General features: G+C 54.9%; 5 protein-coding genes across 5 annotated transcripts; 2 read left to right on the top strand and 3 right to left on the bottom strand.

Moving 5' to 3' along the window:
* Window positions 1-57: 57 nt before the first annotated feature.
* MAM_00031 (histone acetyltransferase Spt10) lies at window positions 58-1,694 on the bottom strand (the record flags this gene model as incomplete). Its single annotated transcript, XM_040818831.1, has 2 exons — window positions 58-636; window positions 708-1,694. 2 exons carry the CDS (start codon window positions 1,692-1,694, stop codon window positions 58-60), a joined length of 1,566 nt encoding a protein of 521 aa, XP_040682095.1.
* An 818-nt stretch (window positions 1,695-2,512) lies between these two features.
* Window positions 2,513-4,014, bottom strand: MAM_00032 (37S ribosomal protein MRP4; the record flags this gene model as incomplete). Its single annotated transcript, XM_040818832.1, has 2 exons — window positions 2,513-2,945; window positions 3,005-4,014. The coding sequence occupies 2 exons, from the start codon at window positions 4,012-4,014 to the stop codon at window positions 2,513-2,515; spliced, it is 1,443 nt and encodes a 480-aa protein (XP_040682096.1).
* Window positions 4,015-4,448: 434 nt separating this feature from the next.
* Window positions 4,449-6,601, bottom strand: MAM_00033 (ribosomal protein subunit S4; the record flags this gene model as incomplete). The annotated part of the gene is made up of 3 exons (XM_040818833.1): window positions 4,449-5,416; window positions 5,475-6,348; window positions 6,428-6,601. 3 exons carry the CDS (start codon window positions 6,599-6,601, stop codon window positions 4,449-4,451), a joined length of 2,016 nt encoding a protein of 671 aa, XP_040682097.1.
* A 2,102-nt stretch (window positions 6,602-8,703) lies between these two features.
* On the top strand, window positions 8,704-11,243 carry MAM_00034 (C2H2 transcription factor Swi5; the record flags this gene model as incomplete). Its single annotated transcript, XM_040818834.1, has 2 exons — window positions 8,704-9,559; window positions 9,616-11,243. The coding sequence occupies 2 exons, from the start codon at window positions 8,704-8,706 to the stop codon at window positions 11,241-11,243; spliced, it is 2,484 nt and encodes an 827-aa protein (XP_040682098.1).
* Window positions 11,244-14,781: 3,538 nt separating this feature from the next.
* On the top strand, window positions 14,782-17,429 carry MAM_00035 (phosphoketolase; the record flags this gene model as incomplete). The annotated part of the gene is made up of 3 exons (XM_040818835.1): window positions 14,782-16,323; window positions 16,376-16,580; window positions 16,711-17,429. 3 exons carry the CDS (start codon window positions 14,782-14,784, stop codon window positions 17,427-17,429), a joined length of 2,466 nt encoding a protein of 821 aa, XP_040682099.1.
* Window positions 17,430-18,160: the final 731 nt, after the last annotated feature.

The following is an 18,160-nucleotide window of genomic DNA, read 5'->3' on the forward strand; positions in this document are numbered from 1 at the left end:
GCCGAACAAGGCCCGTCGCTACGAGTTACATGATTCAGCACACACGAGCATGGGGCCCTAGCCGCCGTCGAAGCCAACATCGTAAAGGCTGTCCCGATGCTCCGTCCTCCTCCCTTCGTCTAGACACTCCATAGGGCCCTCGTTGCCGTCCACGTGCTCGTGCTCAATCAGCATTTCTAGATCCCTATCCACGGCCGCGGTGTCCGCGTCGGCGTCCTGCCCCGGGCCCACGTCCTCGGTCGCATTGAGGAGCGCCTGAAAGTCGGCGTGAGGGTGGTACTGGTCAAAGGGCATGTCGTCCTGCGCCGACGGGGCATGCTGATGGCCGTGGTGGTCGATGATTTGGGGGTCGATGGGCTGGTACGTGTCGTGGCAAGCAGGCTGGTCCTGGAGCATGGGGTTGTGATGATGGTGCCCGTGGTGGCCCTGGTGGGGGGCATGTCGAGCGTGGTCGTGGTGGGCGTGAGAATGGTGCCGCGCCGGCGGGAGGACCGATATATCGCTGGGGTTGGCGTAGGCGGCCTGGCCGGACGCCGCGTCGGGCCGGGACAGCGAGCCCATGAGGCCGCCGGCGCGGGCCTGCTGGCCGAGGGCGTCGCTGCTGAGCTCGCGGGCGTGCCGGCGCTCGCGGCCTTCCTGTTCCCGCCCGGATTCGGCGTCTTGCCCAGCTCCTTGCACTCGGCGCAGGCGCGGATCACGTCGCTGACCGTCTCCTTGATGCGGCTCCAGTGGAACTTGTCGGCTATGGTGGCGGTGGTCTTGTTGATGCCGCCGTGGTGGATGGCGTGGACGTTCCGGGCAATCTCGTACTGGCGGCCCGGGTCGGAAATGACCTCCTTGTCCTTGAGCATGAGCTTGTCGCCCTCGAGGAGCTTGTAGTGCGTCGCCGCGCTGCGCAGCCTGCTCTTCTCGGCGCGGTCCGCGCCGCTCGGGTACTTGCCGTACTTGAGGTAGAACCGTATCTTGTCGAAGCGCTCCTCGCTGACGAGCTCTTCGCTCTCCCCCGGCGCCAGGTCCCGGCCGTAGATGATGGCGTCGATGAGCCGGTCCGGGTGGCTCCGGAGGTTGCCGCAGGCTTTGATGCGGCCGATGCGTTTGAAGCCGAGGGCGTCCCAGATCCGGCACGACGCCACGTTGGTCTCGTAGACGAGGTTGAAGACGCTGTAGGTGTAGCCCAGCCTCGGGGCCCAGTCGATGTACGCCTCGCCCATGAGCCGTCCTACGCCACGGTTACGTGAGGCGTCGGTCGTGATGAAGCTGGCGTTGCATATGTGGCTGCTGCGGCCGGGGTAGTTGGGCTTGATGAAGAAGCTTCCCAGGCACTCCTTGGCCCAGTCCTTGCCGTCCACGACGTCTTGCGTGCTGTCGATGTTGCCCATCAGCATGACGGCGCCAAACGTCTGGAACCAATAGTCTGCGAAGCCGTCGACCGTGAAGGCCTCCATCATCGGATAGGTATCGCCTCCGTCGATCTCGCGGTTCAGCTGGTCGCACAAGTACGCGAGCAGCGAGGCCGGGAGCTGGTGCCGCGATGCAAAGGGCACAATCGTCGCAACCGTCTGACGATCGCGCAGTGTGACTTGGCGGGGGACGATGTCCGGGGGCAGTCCGGGGCTGCTCGGGTCCGGGAACGGAGGCTGGCCGGAGACCCGGTAGAGAGTGGGGCCGCCTGGATCGTCCATCACGGCGGGCATTTCGGTGGAGGCGGCCGGTCCGGTCCTGGCAGTATACCGTGTACCCGGACAATGTCGATCTATTCCAGGCCATGCAGGCCTTACTGGCATTGACCGCTTCACCGGCCAAGACAGTTGTTACCAGCTATAATATCACCGTCGTCCCGCACACCGGAGCGCAAAGGGGAAATAGCCAACAGGACTGGCCCGTGCTTGATGATGGTGCAGGTGCAGGCGCAAGGCAAACCGGAACCTCAAAGGCTGACCCTGGGCCCCCGCGCACGCCGGCACCGGGGGGAGGGAGCAGGCGTTTGACTGCACGTCCGGGTCTCGTCTGGTCTGAGGTCTGACCTGGCTTGGCTGTGCTGAGATGTTCGGTCGTGAGGTCGGCTGCCTGGTGAGGGGAAATGCGCAGGGAGAAGTTTACAGTCCGGCACAATTTCTGTTTGTGTGGCCGGCGTGTGCATCTGCATGCCCACTTGCCCCATTTTTGTGCTGCCATGGCTGCGGCTGCAGGTTAATCCGAGCCGATGTGCGCTGTCTTTCCGCGCTGCTGCTCTGTGTCGAGTACTCATCACCCGATGCTGAAAAAAAGAAGAGAAGAGAGAGAGAGAGAGAAATATTACCACTCCGCGATAGAGCGTGATCGCTCCGTCATCGCTCCGTGCCGTAAGTTTATGTGCTGCTCTCTATGCGTGTATCAAGTTGCTTTCACTACGTAGGATGGTACATAGTCATGTTTGCTAGGTATTCTTCGCTCCATATATGATACAAATGTTGAATATTTTTACAAACCTGACACCAGCTTGCTCACTCCTGCTTTGCACCGGCGGCTTAATTTACATGTCTTGTCTTTGGTGCGCTCGTTCGAGTTGAGCCTCAATGTCCGCAAGTTCCTTCCCTTCTTCCCTGCCTGACGTCGCCGAAGAAGCTGCCGCTGCTTTGACGACGGCGTCGACGGCGTCCCTCACAGCAGTCTCGCCTAGAATTTCCACCATTTCATCCTCACTCACTTCAAGGCCAACCTCTTCATTCCGGATTCTCAAGAGCTTCTGTTCCTCTTCATTGAACCCCTGAAAGTTGGACTGTATTCGGCCCATCACTTGCTTGCGCTTCACCGCCGCGGCCTGGATCTCCTTCTTCATGTGTCTCTCCAACTCGGGTGACGTGTTCCATGAAACCTTGCCTCGAGAAGAGTCCTGGAGGCGACGTTCCTTGCCCTTCTGACCAGCTCGGCCCAGCACCCCGGCAACGACAGCCATTGCTCGTAAACTAGAATCCAACCAGTCAGTCAAAATCAGCACCAAGACACCAATGGTGGTGCGACACACCTGTCGTCATTGGCGGGAATCGTATACGTAACCCACGACGGGTCGACATTTGTATCAATGACCCCAATTGTGGGAATGTTTCTCAGGCCACACTCGTACAACATGGTGTAGTTTTCCAAGGGATTCAAACAGACGACCAAGTCAGGCAGCAGCGGTCTGGCCACGCCCTTGTACATGTCGAAACCATCCAACTCGGAGTCCAAATGATCGACAACCTTGGTAGCCTGAGTCTTGAGGATGACATCTCGGTTCGTAATGGCTCCAGGCGTCCACTTGGTGAACAAATGGCACGCACCGGCCAGTTCGGCGGCTTTGGTGACAATTTCCATCTGGCCCTTTCGAGTCCCCACAAAGAGGATGACACCACCTCGGTAAGAAACCTCCTCCACGACCCGAGCAGCTCGTCGCAGGTGCGCGGCAGTCGTCTCGAGAGAGATGATGTGGATCCCCTGTCGGACTCCGTAAATATATCGAGAGTTGGCAGGGTTCCACAGAGAGGTATTGTGTCCCATGTGTGCTTGCGAAGCCATCAGCAGCTCCAACGAAACATCCTCGGGGCCCGGGGGGTTGCTGATCAGTTCAGCCGGCACGTAACGTCTGTCCAGACGAGAGCCGATGCTTCTTGTATTCTTCTGGATCCTTTGGAACTCTGCAAACTGCTGCGCCGGGGTCACCTCTCGCCCCTTGCTTCCCATCTGGTGCGGTTTTGTCCAAGAAGCCCCCGAGTGTTCCCGGGCGGAATCGAAGCCGAGGCTCATGATGAACTCTTGAACAGCCTTTTGTTTCCTCTTCTTGGACGACGCTGCTGAGAGAATTTTCGGCTGGGCAGATGCACTCGAGGTCGGATCGGCAGTGTTCTGGCTATTTGCTTCGATGGACAGCAGTCGCCCAGCAGATCTCGAGATGGGAGGCGCCGATGCGCGGCCTATCGAGCTGTGTAAACAGTTGAGAGACCGTGCCATGTTCGTGACCGACCCGCCATGCCGTACAGCAGCCTTTCTGAGTATCATGGCGACGCAACGTGACGGGTCGTTTGCCCGATTAAAGCGCTTGCCCAAGTGCCAAATCTCGCGGTCACCAAAAGTTCACAAGTTGAACCACCGACAGGGGCCATGTCAGGATGCCGGAGACCAATTTTTCCGACCGGATGCGCAATGCAGCGGGCCAGCCGCTATGTAGTGCTCCACTTTTATTGTTTCTCGCACATAACAAGACGCTGTTACTCCGCATTTCTTGTGCCTTCCTTTCACACGATGGAGTCGTGGGCAACATCGGCTAGCTCAATGCGGTTAACAGCTAAGAGTTACCAAGGTGGAAATAAATAAAATTAAACAGTCCCTCTATCACATACAAGAAAAACTGGCTATGTTTATTTACAGTCACCCACAGTCGACTTCGGCCTCGTAACTTCGTTAGTGATACAAAGAAGCTACTTCAGCTCATATCATCTGCCGGTGGCTCTTGTAATAGTAAAGACCCCAACAATAACTACTGCCAGTGTCACAATAGCACCAGGGAGTAGGAGATCGTTTGGCACTCCTGCAATAAGCTGCTCCTGAGCACGCGCCGCTCTGGTCCGCCTTGAGCGTCGGGCTGGTACGCCATCATCGTCATTCTCGTCCTCATCGTCGTCTTCGTCTTCGTCGTGAGCTTTTCGGCGCTCACGGAGACCGGAGGCAAAAGAAGTTGGCGGCGTCGGAATGACAGGTGTCTCAACGGGAGCGGGTGGTGCCACTGGTGGCTTCTCGGGATCATGAGCGTAGAGGTCAACCTTGTCATGTCGACTTTGACGAGCGAGGAGGATGGCTTCAAGCAGGTCATTGTCCGTAGTGATGGAAACAGTATCACCCTCATTGTCCATGTAGCTGAGAGCAAACCCAGCACCGGTAATTTTGCCCTCTTCCACGGATGGCACACCACCAATGGCGTCGACCTCGGCACCAAGCTTCGCTGCAACGGCAGATACAAAGGCTCCCATGCCCTGAGCAGCTACAACCTGCAGCCGATGCACTCGACCTGACGGTGCCTTGAACTTGAAGGGGAACGGTACATCAGCTGGGTTCTGCTCAGGGATCTCAGGGACGATTGAGCGAGCGGGTGATCCAGCACCGACGTGGGAAGCAGAGTCACCTGGCGCTACGCTGTCCCCAAGGCGTTCCCTAGTTGCATCAGGAGACATCATGCGAGATCCAAGGTTGGTATGATGATGACTGTGACTGCCCTCACCAGACATGACTGACTCTGTCTCGTTATCAATAGAGAGCCAAAACTTGTTCCAGGCAGGTCCTTCACCATCTCCACTAGACATGGTGTTGATTTGCTCAAGAGTAGCATAGGTGAGTTTGAGGACGTCGACCATGCCGACGATTTCGCCGCCATCATTCATGACAGGTAGGTTGAGATAATGGCCATCTACATCTTGGATTAGCTTTGGGCACAGCAGCAAGGAAGTCGCAGGACTTGAACTGACCGTGCATCTTGCGCAGTGCGGCTTGAATGGTCATATCCATCGGGGCAAAGTCTGGATGGGGCGTCATGACCCTGACAACGCTGCAGTTCGCCGGATCAAGGCCAGGAGCGATGACGCGCAAAACGACGTCTTTACTGGTGAAGATACCAGTAATCGCACCTCCATCCTGCACCAACACAGCAGTGGTGTGGTTTTCCTTCATCAAGGCAGCGGCCTCCTTGACCGAGGTCCTGACGCTGACCGTTGTGGGGGGGATGCCATTCAAAACAGATTCCAGAGTCGGCCCAGACATTTTGGATCGAAGTGCCTCGACATACTGAATAATCTGCTGGGGCTGAGAAGCGCCCAACTCGGAGTGAACACCTTCCAACGCATCATAGAGCTTTCTAGAGGAAGAATAGGCCCGCTCTAATTTCTCCATAGCATCGTAAAAGCACTTGGTGATGTCCAACACACCAGAAATATCCTGATTTTCGTCCATGACTGGCAAGTGACGAAATCCCTTGCGAACCATCAGATCTAGTGCATCCGTGGCGCTTGTGTCAGTGCGAGCGCAGAGAGGGTTCTTTGTCATGATGTCTGCAATGGTGATATTGGCCGCCTTGTGCCCAGCTCCAACCACGCGGAAGGCAAGATCCTTGGCGGTAAAGATACCGGCGATGCGGTCGTCGTCGTCGGTGACCAGTACACAATCCTCTCGTTTTGCGGCCATGAGCTGGGCAGCCTCGGACACGGTAGTCTGCGGCTTGATCTGCAATGCTTGGCTGGGCTTGAGGGCCAGCACGGTGCCCGGGGGCGCTTTGCGAGAATGCCTGGCGCGGTTCGTCAAATGCTTCTTCTTGGAGAGATCATTCTCCATTTTCCTACGGATGGCCTGGAGCCAGGCAGTTAGCAGCCGCATACGCTTCTGTCCATGTGTCCAGCTCCAACCCCCTCGTCACGATTGAACGCACCTCATCACGCTTGGACTGCTTCTGCCGGCTGGCACTGACAGAGGAGCTCGCCTCGCTAGGCTGGCTGTCCAGAACCGGGCGAGGGATGTTCGAGTTTGCCGGACTGTTGGCAAAGGGGATGTTTCCCCTGCCCTGGTTGCGGTTGGGCGTCCCTCTCATGGTGTTGCCCGACATGTTTACAGAGCGTCGTCGGCCGTGCCTCGTGGGTAAAGGGGAAGCGGTTGTGGATGTGGACACGGAGACAAACTGCAATGGCCCGTGAACTGCTGCTAACACCAGAGGCGGATGCAAAGCACAGGAATGGAGAGGGATTTTGGCGGGATTTTCACACGCGAGCAAGATGTATGGGGCCCTCTGTTCTAGGCCCGGCAGATTCCCGCGTTGGAGTTGCTCAGAGTCGAGACGTCGGAGTCAGACCCTGGAGGGCCGAAACGCTCACAAACATGATTTTCGGAGCGTCACGTTGTCGAGGCGACAGGGATCGATTGGAGGACAGCCCCATGAGTGGCCAGCATCTCGGTTTGTCCCACTTTTAGTTGCTTGCCATTGGGCGGGCCGCGGCCGGTCACTTTTCTTTTATTTTCTTTATTATTTACTCCGTACTCCGTACTTGATTATCAGTTACAGAGTAACGTACATTGTCCAGATTTGCACGTTGACAATAACCACCGTGGCCGAGGTCAGAACAAAGGCTGACCATGTGGAGCGAAGCTATGCTCCGGCACGATACTCCAGGCTTCCCCATTTTATACTTGGCTCAACAAAGACAACGGCCAACGCGTTATCGCGTCAACAAAAGATGTCCCATTCAAGATGCAAAGTCAATGGCCCCAACAAGTTGACTTGGACGCCTCGTCGTGGCGCCACGTCCATGGCGTCGTCAATATTTGTTTGACCGGCCGTTCTCCAGTCAACACTGCGCCCCCTCGTTGTACGATACAACTGCTCTGGTTCCTCTGGCATTGAAGCAGTCAGTGCCTACGTAGTCATTATCATGCCGTGCGAGCAGTCGATAACCTGTTTCTCAGGGACAGCAACAAAGACAGAATCTAGGTAGGGATCAGAGTCAACCAGAGGCACTACCCACCCGCTGCTCTGCGTGGTGTGTCATTAGATCTCTCATCTGGACACGCTACCCTGCACACAACGTCCCCTTGAGCAATACTTGCAACAGGAGAACCCGTGTGTAAAGATTATGGGCAAGAGTAATGAAAGACCCAATGATTCTGTGTGAGAAGTGATACGCACGAACATGTACTCTTCACAGCCAGGAACTAACGTGCCCATTCTCGCTCGCATCGGGTGTGATCCTCCAAGTCAACTCGTGAATTTTGGCATCCGCGTTTGGCATTGGCAAGATACACGAGCCGAACCAACTCGGCAATAGCCACTCTACAAGCTGGCCCGACATTGGTTTCCCACAGTGGCGTGTCGTTCTCAGCTTACTTGATGTCCCTTCGTGTCATGATCATCGTGAGGGATGGCAGACGGCTCCATTGAGATGAAACATGGCAGGCAGGCCATGACTAGACAGCCGGGAGACGAAAACGACCGAGAAAAGGCCTTTTCTCTTTTTTTTTTTTGTACAAACCAGAATGTTCTGTCGAAGACCGACTGACCTTGGGATCAACCATGCCAATTTCTGAGAAGCAACACCGCATCCCGTCACAGTCCAAGCGCTCACCTGCAAGCCACCCGCATGCAGTAACAGCATCATCCCGTATCTTAAACGGCAACCATGCGCCGGCCGCTTGCTAAAACGGGAACGGCCATTGGGGACTGGATCGCACAGGACAGCATACATGGCATACTACATGTTGAGACATTTTCCTCGGCGCCCTGGTGACGTGATGGATGTGCCGTCAGGGAGGCTCAGGGCTTTTATGAGTGGTCGCAGACGTTGCCGTGGCAACCGAGTCAACAATTGCCGGGATCATTACACCACCATGATGCCCAGCTGCTCCGGTCCATTCATGTTGCATTCTGAATCCACTTGGCAAAACTCCATCCTCACTCTTCTCCCAGCTTCAGATAGAGCTCGAGAATACCTGCACGTTTAAAACTCCGGCTTTCGGCGGAGAAGACCTCCAAGGGCCTCCGCTCCCGTCGTTGACACACGTCCCATAGCCCGAGCAAGGCTCGCACTTACACACATTCCCAAGATTCGTGCCAAAGTCGCCCTCGACTGAGCACAACCACTCCTTTTTTTTTAGCCCGGCGCTCTGTGCTTGCGCTGCGTGAGGTGAGTTCTGCTCCCCGGAGCTCCCATGGAGACCATGCCAGTCATGCCGCAGAACGTCGTTGACAAGTTGGTGCAGTTTCGGACCCAGACGGTTCCCAATCGACAAGAGAATATCGCCGACGACAACTTCCCACTTCCGGACTCCCTTGCAACAAACATGCTGCCCAATCCGCCGACAAGTGTTCACGCCAGGCAGAGGCAGCACCGCCGCCAGAACTCGACACCCTCTGCCCTCGAAGGCGTGAACATCTCGCCACTGCCCAACGCCAACAACCGACGGCAAGCTGCTGCTCACCGGCGCGGCCTCAGCCTTGACATTCGACGACAACAGACGACGAAGCACGCAGCACGGCAGGACTTCAACAAGGTAAGACTGACTACTAACAGCACAGGATTAGCAACCACTTCGCAGCAGCATCATGTTCTGCGAGAAGCGCAGCCGCAACGCACCCAAGCACGCCCGGGCCCCAACCACATGCAATATACCTCAATGGTATCCAACAGCAATGAGAATTTTATGATCTCGCCGCACGGTACTCCTCAGACCCAGAGGTTCTCCTCACCATCATGTTTTGAGTCAAGTGCCGTTCACTTTCCGTACCAAACCCAGCTAGACCTGATGATGCAGAAGAACCACGAGAACTACTACAACAACATGGCCGAGAGCAGAAATTTCGACCTCTACTCCAACGACAGCGCCCTCTCAACGCCCACCTTTGTAAACTTTCCAGACAGCCCTGCTGGCCAGGTCTGGTCCGCCGATGACGCAGGTTCCCGACGGAGCTCGAGGCGCATCAGCGACGGTATCATGGAGCGAGTGAACAAGTTTGAGAGCATGGGCATGGAGGAGACTCAAAGACCTACGACACCACCTAATCAGAATGGAACTAGTGAGTGCTTTTGAACATTACACCGCAGTGAAGACTGCTGACGGCCGCTGTCCCAGATTACTACCCTCCTACACCGATGGAAACTCCCCAGAAGCAGGAAGTCAGACCAGACAGGTTCTCTGACGACTATGACGAGTCAATGGAAGAAACTATCAAGCCCAACCGCAACAATCGTCTTGGTCTCGGAGCCCAGTCCGTCTTTGCAGAGATGAGACAGCAAGCAGAGCAGAGTGTCAACGTCCCCAGTCCCCCGAGTACGAGCAAAATTCCCGATGCCAAAAGCTTCAGTAGCCTCCAGATGCAAAACCCAGACTACATGAACATGAATGCTCTACGGAACGAGTTTGTCAAGATCGAGGACCACAGCGACGCAGCGATACTTGACATGGACACCACGAGCTCCCTGTCCGACCATTCCCAGCACGCTTCTCCAGACACTCAAGATCATGGACAGTTTGTTGGCGCGGCCCTCGGGGGCGGACTTGACCTGCAGCAGGTTCCTGGCCCCGACTCTGCGATGCAATCGACAAAGGCTTCTCCTCATCGTCGGACCGAGTCCGTTGCCTCCATTGCTAGCGCAGCCAGCATTGCCGACATCAACATTGACGAGACTCGCACGGATACCGGCGTGACCCTGGAAGAGATTTCTCAGTACATCCACAGCCCCGAAACCACTGACGGCAAGTGGATGTGCCTGTTTGAAGGCTGCGGCAAGAAGTTTGGACGCAAGGAAAACATCAAGTCGCACGTCCAAACCCACCTCAACGACCGACAATACCAGTGTCCCACTTGCAAGAAGTGCTTTGTGCGCCAGCACGATCTCAAGAGGCACGCCAAGATCCACACCGGGATCAAGCCGTATCCGTGCGAATGTGGAAACAGCTTCGCCCGCCACGACGCCCTCACCAGACACCGGCAGCGAGGAATGTGCATCGGTGCCTTTGACGGCGTCGTGCGCAAGGTCGTGAAGCGAGGCCGACCAAGGAAGAACCGCCCCGACATGGAGACCAGGATGGAAAAGTCGGCGAGGACAAGGAAGAAGAACATGTCCATCAGCTCCATGTCGTCCTTTTCCGGCTACTCAGACAGCTCGGCGATCAATTCCCCCGACAACGAGTACCACATGCTTGACGACATGGTAGACATGGACTTGGTCAATGTCAGAACCCACGGAATGCCATCCATGTCGACGGCCCCCATGCCCACGTTGATACCCAGGGGGGTGAGTGGGATGAACAACGACATGGCTCCGTCTCCCTCCGTCGTCGGCGCACACTCGTACGTGTCGCCAGAGGCCATCATGGACAAGGCACCGTCGCTCCCGGCGTCGCCCGCAAAGAGCGGCGTCAGCCATTACAACACGCCGCCGGAGCTGTCTCAATCGTCGTCGCCGCCGCCAGGTCACTTCTTCGACATGGGCCCCAACACGTCTTCCGGCGCCGAGCTGGCTGTCATGCAGTCGGCTCATGGCATGATGGGCGCTTCAGAGATGAATGGAACCCTGCCCATGGGCATGAGCGAGCAGGACGACGACTTACTGCTGCCGTTTGGCCAGGATGACGGTGGTCTAGTGCAGCTGGATCGCGAATCGAGCATGCTCATGCTAAGCAAGTTTGACGAAGACTTTGAGGCTGCCGTCAGCATGTTCACCAACAACGACGACATGTTCTTTGGCAACTCGTAACCACGCACGAAAGGGGGCTTCTGCACCCCATTCCGTTGCCTCTTTTCCCCTTGGTTTTTGCTTGTGCGTGTGCGTGTGTGTGTATCAACCATCTATCGTATTGGTGTCTAATCAATATGAGGCTATGTCTCTCCGTGTACGATGGGGCCGCGTTGGACTGAAAGTCTTTGGGTTTGCTGCTCTTGTTTTTCTTGCACGCGGGATTGCCCGAGCTGGGGTCTGTGCCGTATTCTTAATGAACGGGTCTTGGCGGGAATGCTCTCTTGGACAAAAATACCTTGTATGATAGGGGGGGGGGGGGGGGATGAAGGAAAACTTTTGTATTTCGATGCAGGGCGAACGGATTCATGTTTTATATATCCATGCTGACCGAGGGCCAAGGCGCTACTGCAGCGGCGAGGAGGCTGCTGGGGACGAAATGTCGGCTGCTTTGGCCTCGTATTAAGAAATATGAATCGACCTTTATTGAACTAGATGTGTGTGTGTGCTCTTGGAAAATGCATTGTAGCAGCAGCAGCAGCAGCAGCAGCAGCAGTACCAGTGAAGTTGCGAGACACGATGCTGTTGATCGCTCAGCGGGCTGGCTATGCGCAATCGGCAACACGACTTCTCACACGCAGCGTCTCGGTTCCCCGTTGGCAAACAAGTGGACGTTCTGAGCCTGGAAAGAGGGCCAGGCAAGGTCGAATCCATGCTGGACCGACTTGTGACATGACGGAAAAGATGGCGTCAACATGACGGGCATGAGGTCTGCAGCTCCGCTCTCGGTGAAATCGCACGATGACATGATCAGGGCGTTTGGGACGTATTCAATGCATGGAGCTGTGACGCTCCGTCATGCGGGAGACACTGTCCTCAATCCAATGTTTGCCCTGAACGCGCATCTCGGGGGACGGTGGTGGTGCGATTCATGGTCGCCGACTTGACTTGCGTGCTGCCACATCCTGCAGCATCCAGCAAGCACCGGCAAGCCATCTGGGACTTGGTACCGAAGACAGTGGGATTGGAAGGCCCTGGGGCTGGATAGTTGACGAGTACGGAGTACGGACCGGCTGGGAGGGGAGCGACTGCATTTGAAGTCGTCGACAGGTCCAATCTTTCCGATCACGTTGGCGCCTTGGATGTCCTCATTGCGGCTTCTTCGCTACCAAAGACGGACCCGTCGGCTGCGCTTTGTAGTAGATTTCTTCTCAGACGGTGCAGATAAATGAGAGCTCCGGAAGCGCGGCTTCATAGCTGTCTGGTGTGCAAGCGAGATGATCAGTTGTCTGGGAACCTGAGGGGGGACGTTTCACGTTGGCGTCTCTGCCCTTGTTCGTATCCTTTGGAAATCCACCTGCAGGTGATCTCAACGGAGAATCATAGGATATCTGCCGGCCAACTACTCCGTACCTTCAAGAGCTCGGAGTCCAGATGCATTTGGGAGATGCGAGCACCGAGTCGTGGCTGCTCGGCGATGGCGACATCTGGCCTCACGGAGGCCTGTTCCGGACTTGGAACAACATCCATACCTCTTGCATGAGTTTCGTGACGAAGACGCTTGAAGGTGCAACAGCTTTGGCTTGAAATACCGTCACATACATACACGGGATTCCCATACACAGCAATGCAGCTTGCGCTAACGGCGGTACGCAAATTACTTCTGCGTGGCTGTGGCAGCAGTCCTGTGGTGAGTCGTGTCGTAAGCCATCTGCATTCTATTGCATCCGCATTCTTTCAACGATGAAGCTGAACGCCGCGCACTGAAGTGGGGCGATGTGGGAAGGAGCCGGCGTCGACCCAGGGCATAAGTTGTTGCCAATCAATGATGCTTGGCTTAATATCGTGTTTCAAATTTGAATCCCTATCTTGCAATCTAGAAACGGTATGAGAAATATTCTTCATCCCATTCATCCAATGTGTTTATCATTATCATCATCGTCGTCGTTGTCATCGTCATCGTCATCTTTGATTGACGTCGCCATTTTAACAGTGGCGGCCGAGATGTTCAACTGCAGACTCGAGCTCCCGAATTGTGCCCTATTTCTCCATCGCCCTGAATGTTTATATACATTGATCGTATCCAGTCGAAGCATTCTGCATGCAGTTCCGAGGACTTTGATTGTTCCCACGGAATGGGAGGCGGTGCTCAATAGTCGACCGGATCGCCGTTGGGGCCAAGTGGGACGGGCTCGGGTTCCGGAGGCGTCGGCGGCACAAGATCGGGTGTCTCGGGTCGATGCTCCATTTCGTTTCCTTTCTTTTTTTTGGTATCGTTTCCGTTACTCACTGGTTGGTTGCTCTTGAATGTTTTGCGAGGCGTTCCTTGAAGCGCTGGCCAAGTCGAGTGAACATGACGTGGCCGGGTCTAGGACAAAGACGGGATGGCTGGCAGGCAAAGATGACTTTGGCTCGCGCGGCGGGGGAACCTGGCAGTTCACGTCAGGTGATGTTGGATCGAGTTGGCGAGTTGGTTGGTTGGCGGGCGGCTTGACAACTCAATTCCGCTCGGTCTCGTTCGGTCAGTGATGGGGTGACGAGCATAACGGACAGAAACTTGCCGGTGGTGGTGGCGACAGCGGGCGGCTAGTCGTGGTGACATGGCTGAGGGATAAAGCTGGCTGATGTCATGAGGTGATGCAAAGATGCTGCCGATTTTTGGCGTGATTCGCTGGCAATGCAGATTATTGACGGCGGCCCCGCGTCTCACCGTGGAAAACCTCGGTTGGCAGAAGATGGACATGACGTTCAGTGTTGGAACTTGGCTGCAGCTTGACGAGATTGGAGCTGCTTGCTCGAGCTGCACAGCTGCACGGAGGACAAGCTCCGTACGCAGTACCATCTACTTCTTACTTCTTAAGAAGGAAGTAGTAGTAAGAAGTAAGTACAGTACTAACCTGCCCGCTTGATTGACGGCGGGGCACAGAGTCGCAGGACACTCGAGCAGGTACTCCGTACCTCTGCGTTCTTTGTTCTTTGATCGACTCTACGCCACCAACAGCCATCCATCATGGCCTTCAATCATTCTTCCAAGTAATATCATATCATATCACTCACCCGAGAGTTCCGTATCTGCCCGTCCGCCATGAACCTGTGAGCCGAACCACAATCGAACCACCACCGAACTGCCCCCGACGCCGTGCCAACCAGCAGCTTCGCCGTCTTAGCCGCCTTCACCCATCCATTGTCATCATTGGACAACGTGGGTCAACCTTTACGCCATCCCAACCCAAACATCCCTACAGACTTCCCGATTCCCGGCCACCCGTTGCTTTGCGGATGGCCGATGTTATGCCCCCCTGGCGGGCAGCGGAGATTGCATCTGGGCAGACACAAAAGTCCATGTACTCGTCATGCTATCTGTCCATCAAAACCGTCGCTCTAGGCTTGCCAGGCGCCGCCGAGTTGATCCTCTTCTTACTTCGTCAACCAGTTGGCCTGTACCTATCAACTTGATTGCCTTGCCGGAAAGCTTGTTGACTTTGCCCAAGCTTTGAAACCATCTCTGCATCTACTTCTGCCCCCTCCGACACCGCGTCTGAGCTATTCGCCATTCGCAATGGCTGACGAACAATCCATTCGGCCATTCGGCCCAGCTCGTTCCACCATCAACGGCACTCCGCTGAGCTCCTCCGATATTGCTTTGTACAACGACTATTTCAAGGCCAGCTGCTACTTGTCTTTGGGTATGATTTACCTCCGAGACAACCCGTTGCTTCGGGAGCCTCTGAAAAAGTCACACTTGAAGCAGCGTCTTCTTGGCCATTTTGGATCTGCCCCCGGCCAGATTTTCACCTATATGCACTTCAACCGCCTCATCAAAAAGTACGATCTGGACGCCTATTTCGTTTCTGGACCTGGCCATGGCGCACCCGCTGTGCTGTCACAGTCCTACCTGGAAGGCGTCTATTCAGAAGTCTACCCAGAAAAGTCTCTGGATGTTGACGGTCTTCAAAAGTTCTTCAAGTACTTTTCATTCCCTGGTGGTATTGGCTCTCACGCCACCCCGGAAACCCCTGGTTCCATTCACGAAGGTGGTGAATTGGGTTATTCTGTTTCCCATGCGTTTGGCTCCGTCTTTGACCACCCAGACTTGATTGCCTTGACCATGGTTGGTGATGGTGAAGCCGAGACCGGTCCTCTGGCGACTTCATGGCACTCAACCAAGTTTCTTAATCCCATAACGGACGGAGCGGTCTTGCCGGTCTTGCATCTCAACGGCTACAAAATTAACAATCCCACGATTCTTGCCCGTATTTCTCACGACGAGCTCAAGAATCTGTTTATTGGCTACGGCTGGGAACCCTTCTTTGTTGAGGGCGACGAGTTGGACAGCATGCATCAGGCCATGGCCTCAACTCTTGAACACTGCGTACGCCTGATCAAAAACTATCAGAAGGAGGCGAGAGATAGCGGGAAAGCGTTCCGTCCCAGATGGCCAATGATTGTTTTGCGAACGCCCAAGGGGTGGACTGCGCCTCGAAAAATCGATAACAACTACCTTGGAGGATTCTGGCGAGCGCACCAGGTCCCCATCACCGATGTCAACACCAACTCTGAGCATCTCAAGGTTCTCGAAGATTGGATGCGTAGCTACGAGCCGGAAAGACTCTTCGATAAGCAAGGTGCGCCAGTTGCCGCCTTGCGAGCCCTATGCCCTGAGGGACATCGTCGCATGAGTGCCAACTTGGTCACTAATGGGGGTCTTATTAAGAAGCCCCTCAAGATGCCTGATTTTAAAGAGTATGGCATCAAGGTCGATCGACCCGGTGCCACAATGGTCGGTAGCATGACAAATATGGCCGGCTTCCTGAGAGACATCATGGCTTTGAACACGCATAACTTCAGACTATTCGGTCCCGACGAAACGGAATCGAATAAACTGGCTCGAGTTTATGAGGCAGGAAAGAAGGTTTGGATGGGTGATTACTTCGAGGAAGATGCCAATGGCGGCAATCTTGCCATGGCTGGACGTGTCATGGAGATGCTCTCCGAGCATACTTGCGAAGGATGGCTCGAGGGTTATATTCTGAGCGGTCGTCATGGTCTGTTGAACAGCTACGAGCCGTTTATTCATGTTATTGACTCCATGGTTAATCAAGTATGTCAGCCATGCAACCGCGTCTGTTGCGATGTTGCTAACACCATCCCAGCACTGCAAGTGGATTGAAAAGTGTCTCGAGGTGGAATGGCGAGCCAAGGTTGCGTCACTCAACATCCTCCTGACTGCTCTTGTTTGGCGACAGGACCACAATGGCTTCACCCATCAGGATCCCGGATTTCTTGACATTGTTGCCAATAAAAGCCCCGAGGTTGTTCGAATTTACTTGCCTCCCGATGGCAACTGTCTCCTATCCGGTGAGTTTCAATCCTGCATTCGGTCAATCTGCTCCCTGAAGGAGACACGCAAAAAAATAAAAATAAAATAAAATAAAAATAACAGAAAGAAAGAAGGAGGGAGCGAGAAACCGTCACTAACTAAGCATAGTCATGGATCATTGCTTCAGATCCAACAATTACGTGAACGTCATTGTTGCCGACAAGCAAGATCACCTACAATACCAGGACATGGAAAGCGCGGTTCAGCACTGCACCAAGGGAATCGGTATATGGACAGCGTTTAGTACTGACATCGGTTGCGAACCTGACCTCGTAATGGCTTCCTGTGGAGATGTCAGCACTCAAGAGTCCATTGCCGCTGTCGATCTGCTGCTAAACTACTTCCCTGATCTCAAAATCCGCTTCGTCAATTGTGTCGACTTGTTCAAGCTTATTCACCCATCTGACCACCCGCACGGCCTCACTGACAGGGAATGGCTCAGCATCTTTACCGAAACCACCCCCATCATCTTCAACTTCCACAGCTACCCCTGGATGGTGCATCGTCTCACCTATAAACGCCCTGGCAACCACAATATTCATGTGCGAGGATACCGTGAGAAAGGCAACATCGATACGCCACTTGAACTGGCTATCCGGAACCAGACTGATCGTTTCAGCCTCGCTATCGATGCTATTGACCGTATGAAGTCTCTGCATAACCGCGGTGCTTCGGCTCGACAGGCACTACTAGACCAACAGATTGCTGCACGAAACGAGGCCTTTGACATGGGCATGGATCCGCCAGCTTTGTCGAAGTGGACGTGGCAACGAAATGGGCTTTGGAAGAAAGCTGCCGACAAGATATCCATTAGTACAAAACAGTAAATAAGAGAAAGGTGTGTGGCTTGACGAGTTGTTACACCAAGGGGTGTGTTGGGCGATACGTTGCATGTTGGATGCTAGTTTAGCTGCACTCACCGTCTGTCGTCATCTCAATTAATCGGTCGTATTGTAAAGTACGAAGACGATGTAAGGTCCCAACCAACGGCTGATTTGGGCTTCAACTAACGTGTTAGCCGTGGAGGCTTACACAGGCTTTACAGGGTGTGCGGCTCTTGTCCTTGGCCACCGAGGGGCATGACTCTGTAGGCAGGCCGTACCGGCTCTTGGGCAACGAGGCTGGGGACAGGGAGATGGATGCGCCTGGAGAGAAGCCAAGCACGGACAGGAGGGCGACGACAGTTCGCATCTCGGGCGGGGGTAAAGGGGTCACGTCGATTATGAAGAACACGATGATAGCCGTGCTGCTATGACCAGCTGCCTCACGAGAAGATTTTAGTAAGCATATTGTTTGTCTCGGAGACATACGGCGGCTAGGCGGTATGAGCCAGTGCCAGACGTCTGATTGTGATGTTCACTCTTGATGTCGGATGCGAGCTCTTTCGACAAACCCGGGCCTGACTGAGTGACAATCCAGCAGGGAAAGCCGGCCGCCATCTCTTCAAATCTATAATGTCAAGCATCCTGGCAGGATGTCTCGTACTACTACACTTCTACAGGTACTATGCTCACAAATGGGCAGAATGTGCTTGCTCGTGCCAGTTATCTCCTCCTCA

The sequence above is a fragment of the Metarhizium album genome, assembly GCF_000804445.1.
Source record: "Metarhizium album ARSEF 1941 chromosome Unknown scaffold_1, whole genome shotgun sequence".
NCBI lineage: Eukaryota > Fungi > Ascomycota > Sordariomycetes > Hypocreales > Clavicipitaceae > Metarhizium > Metarhizium album.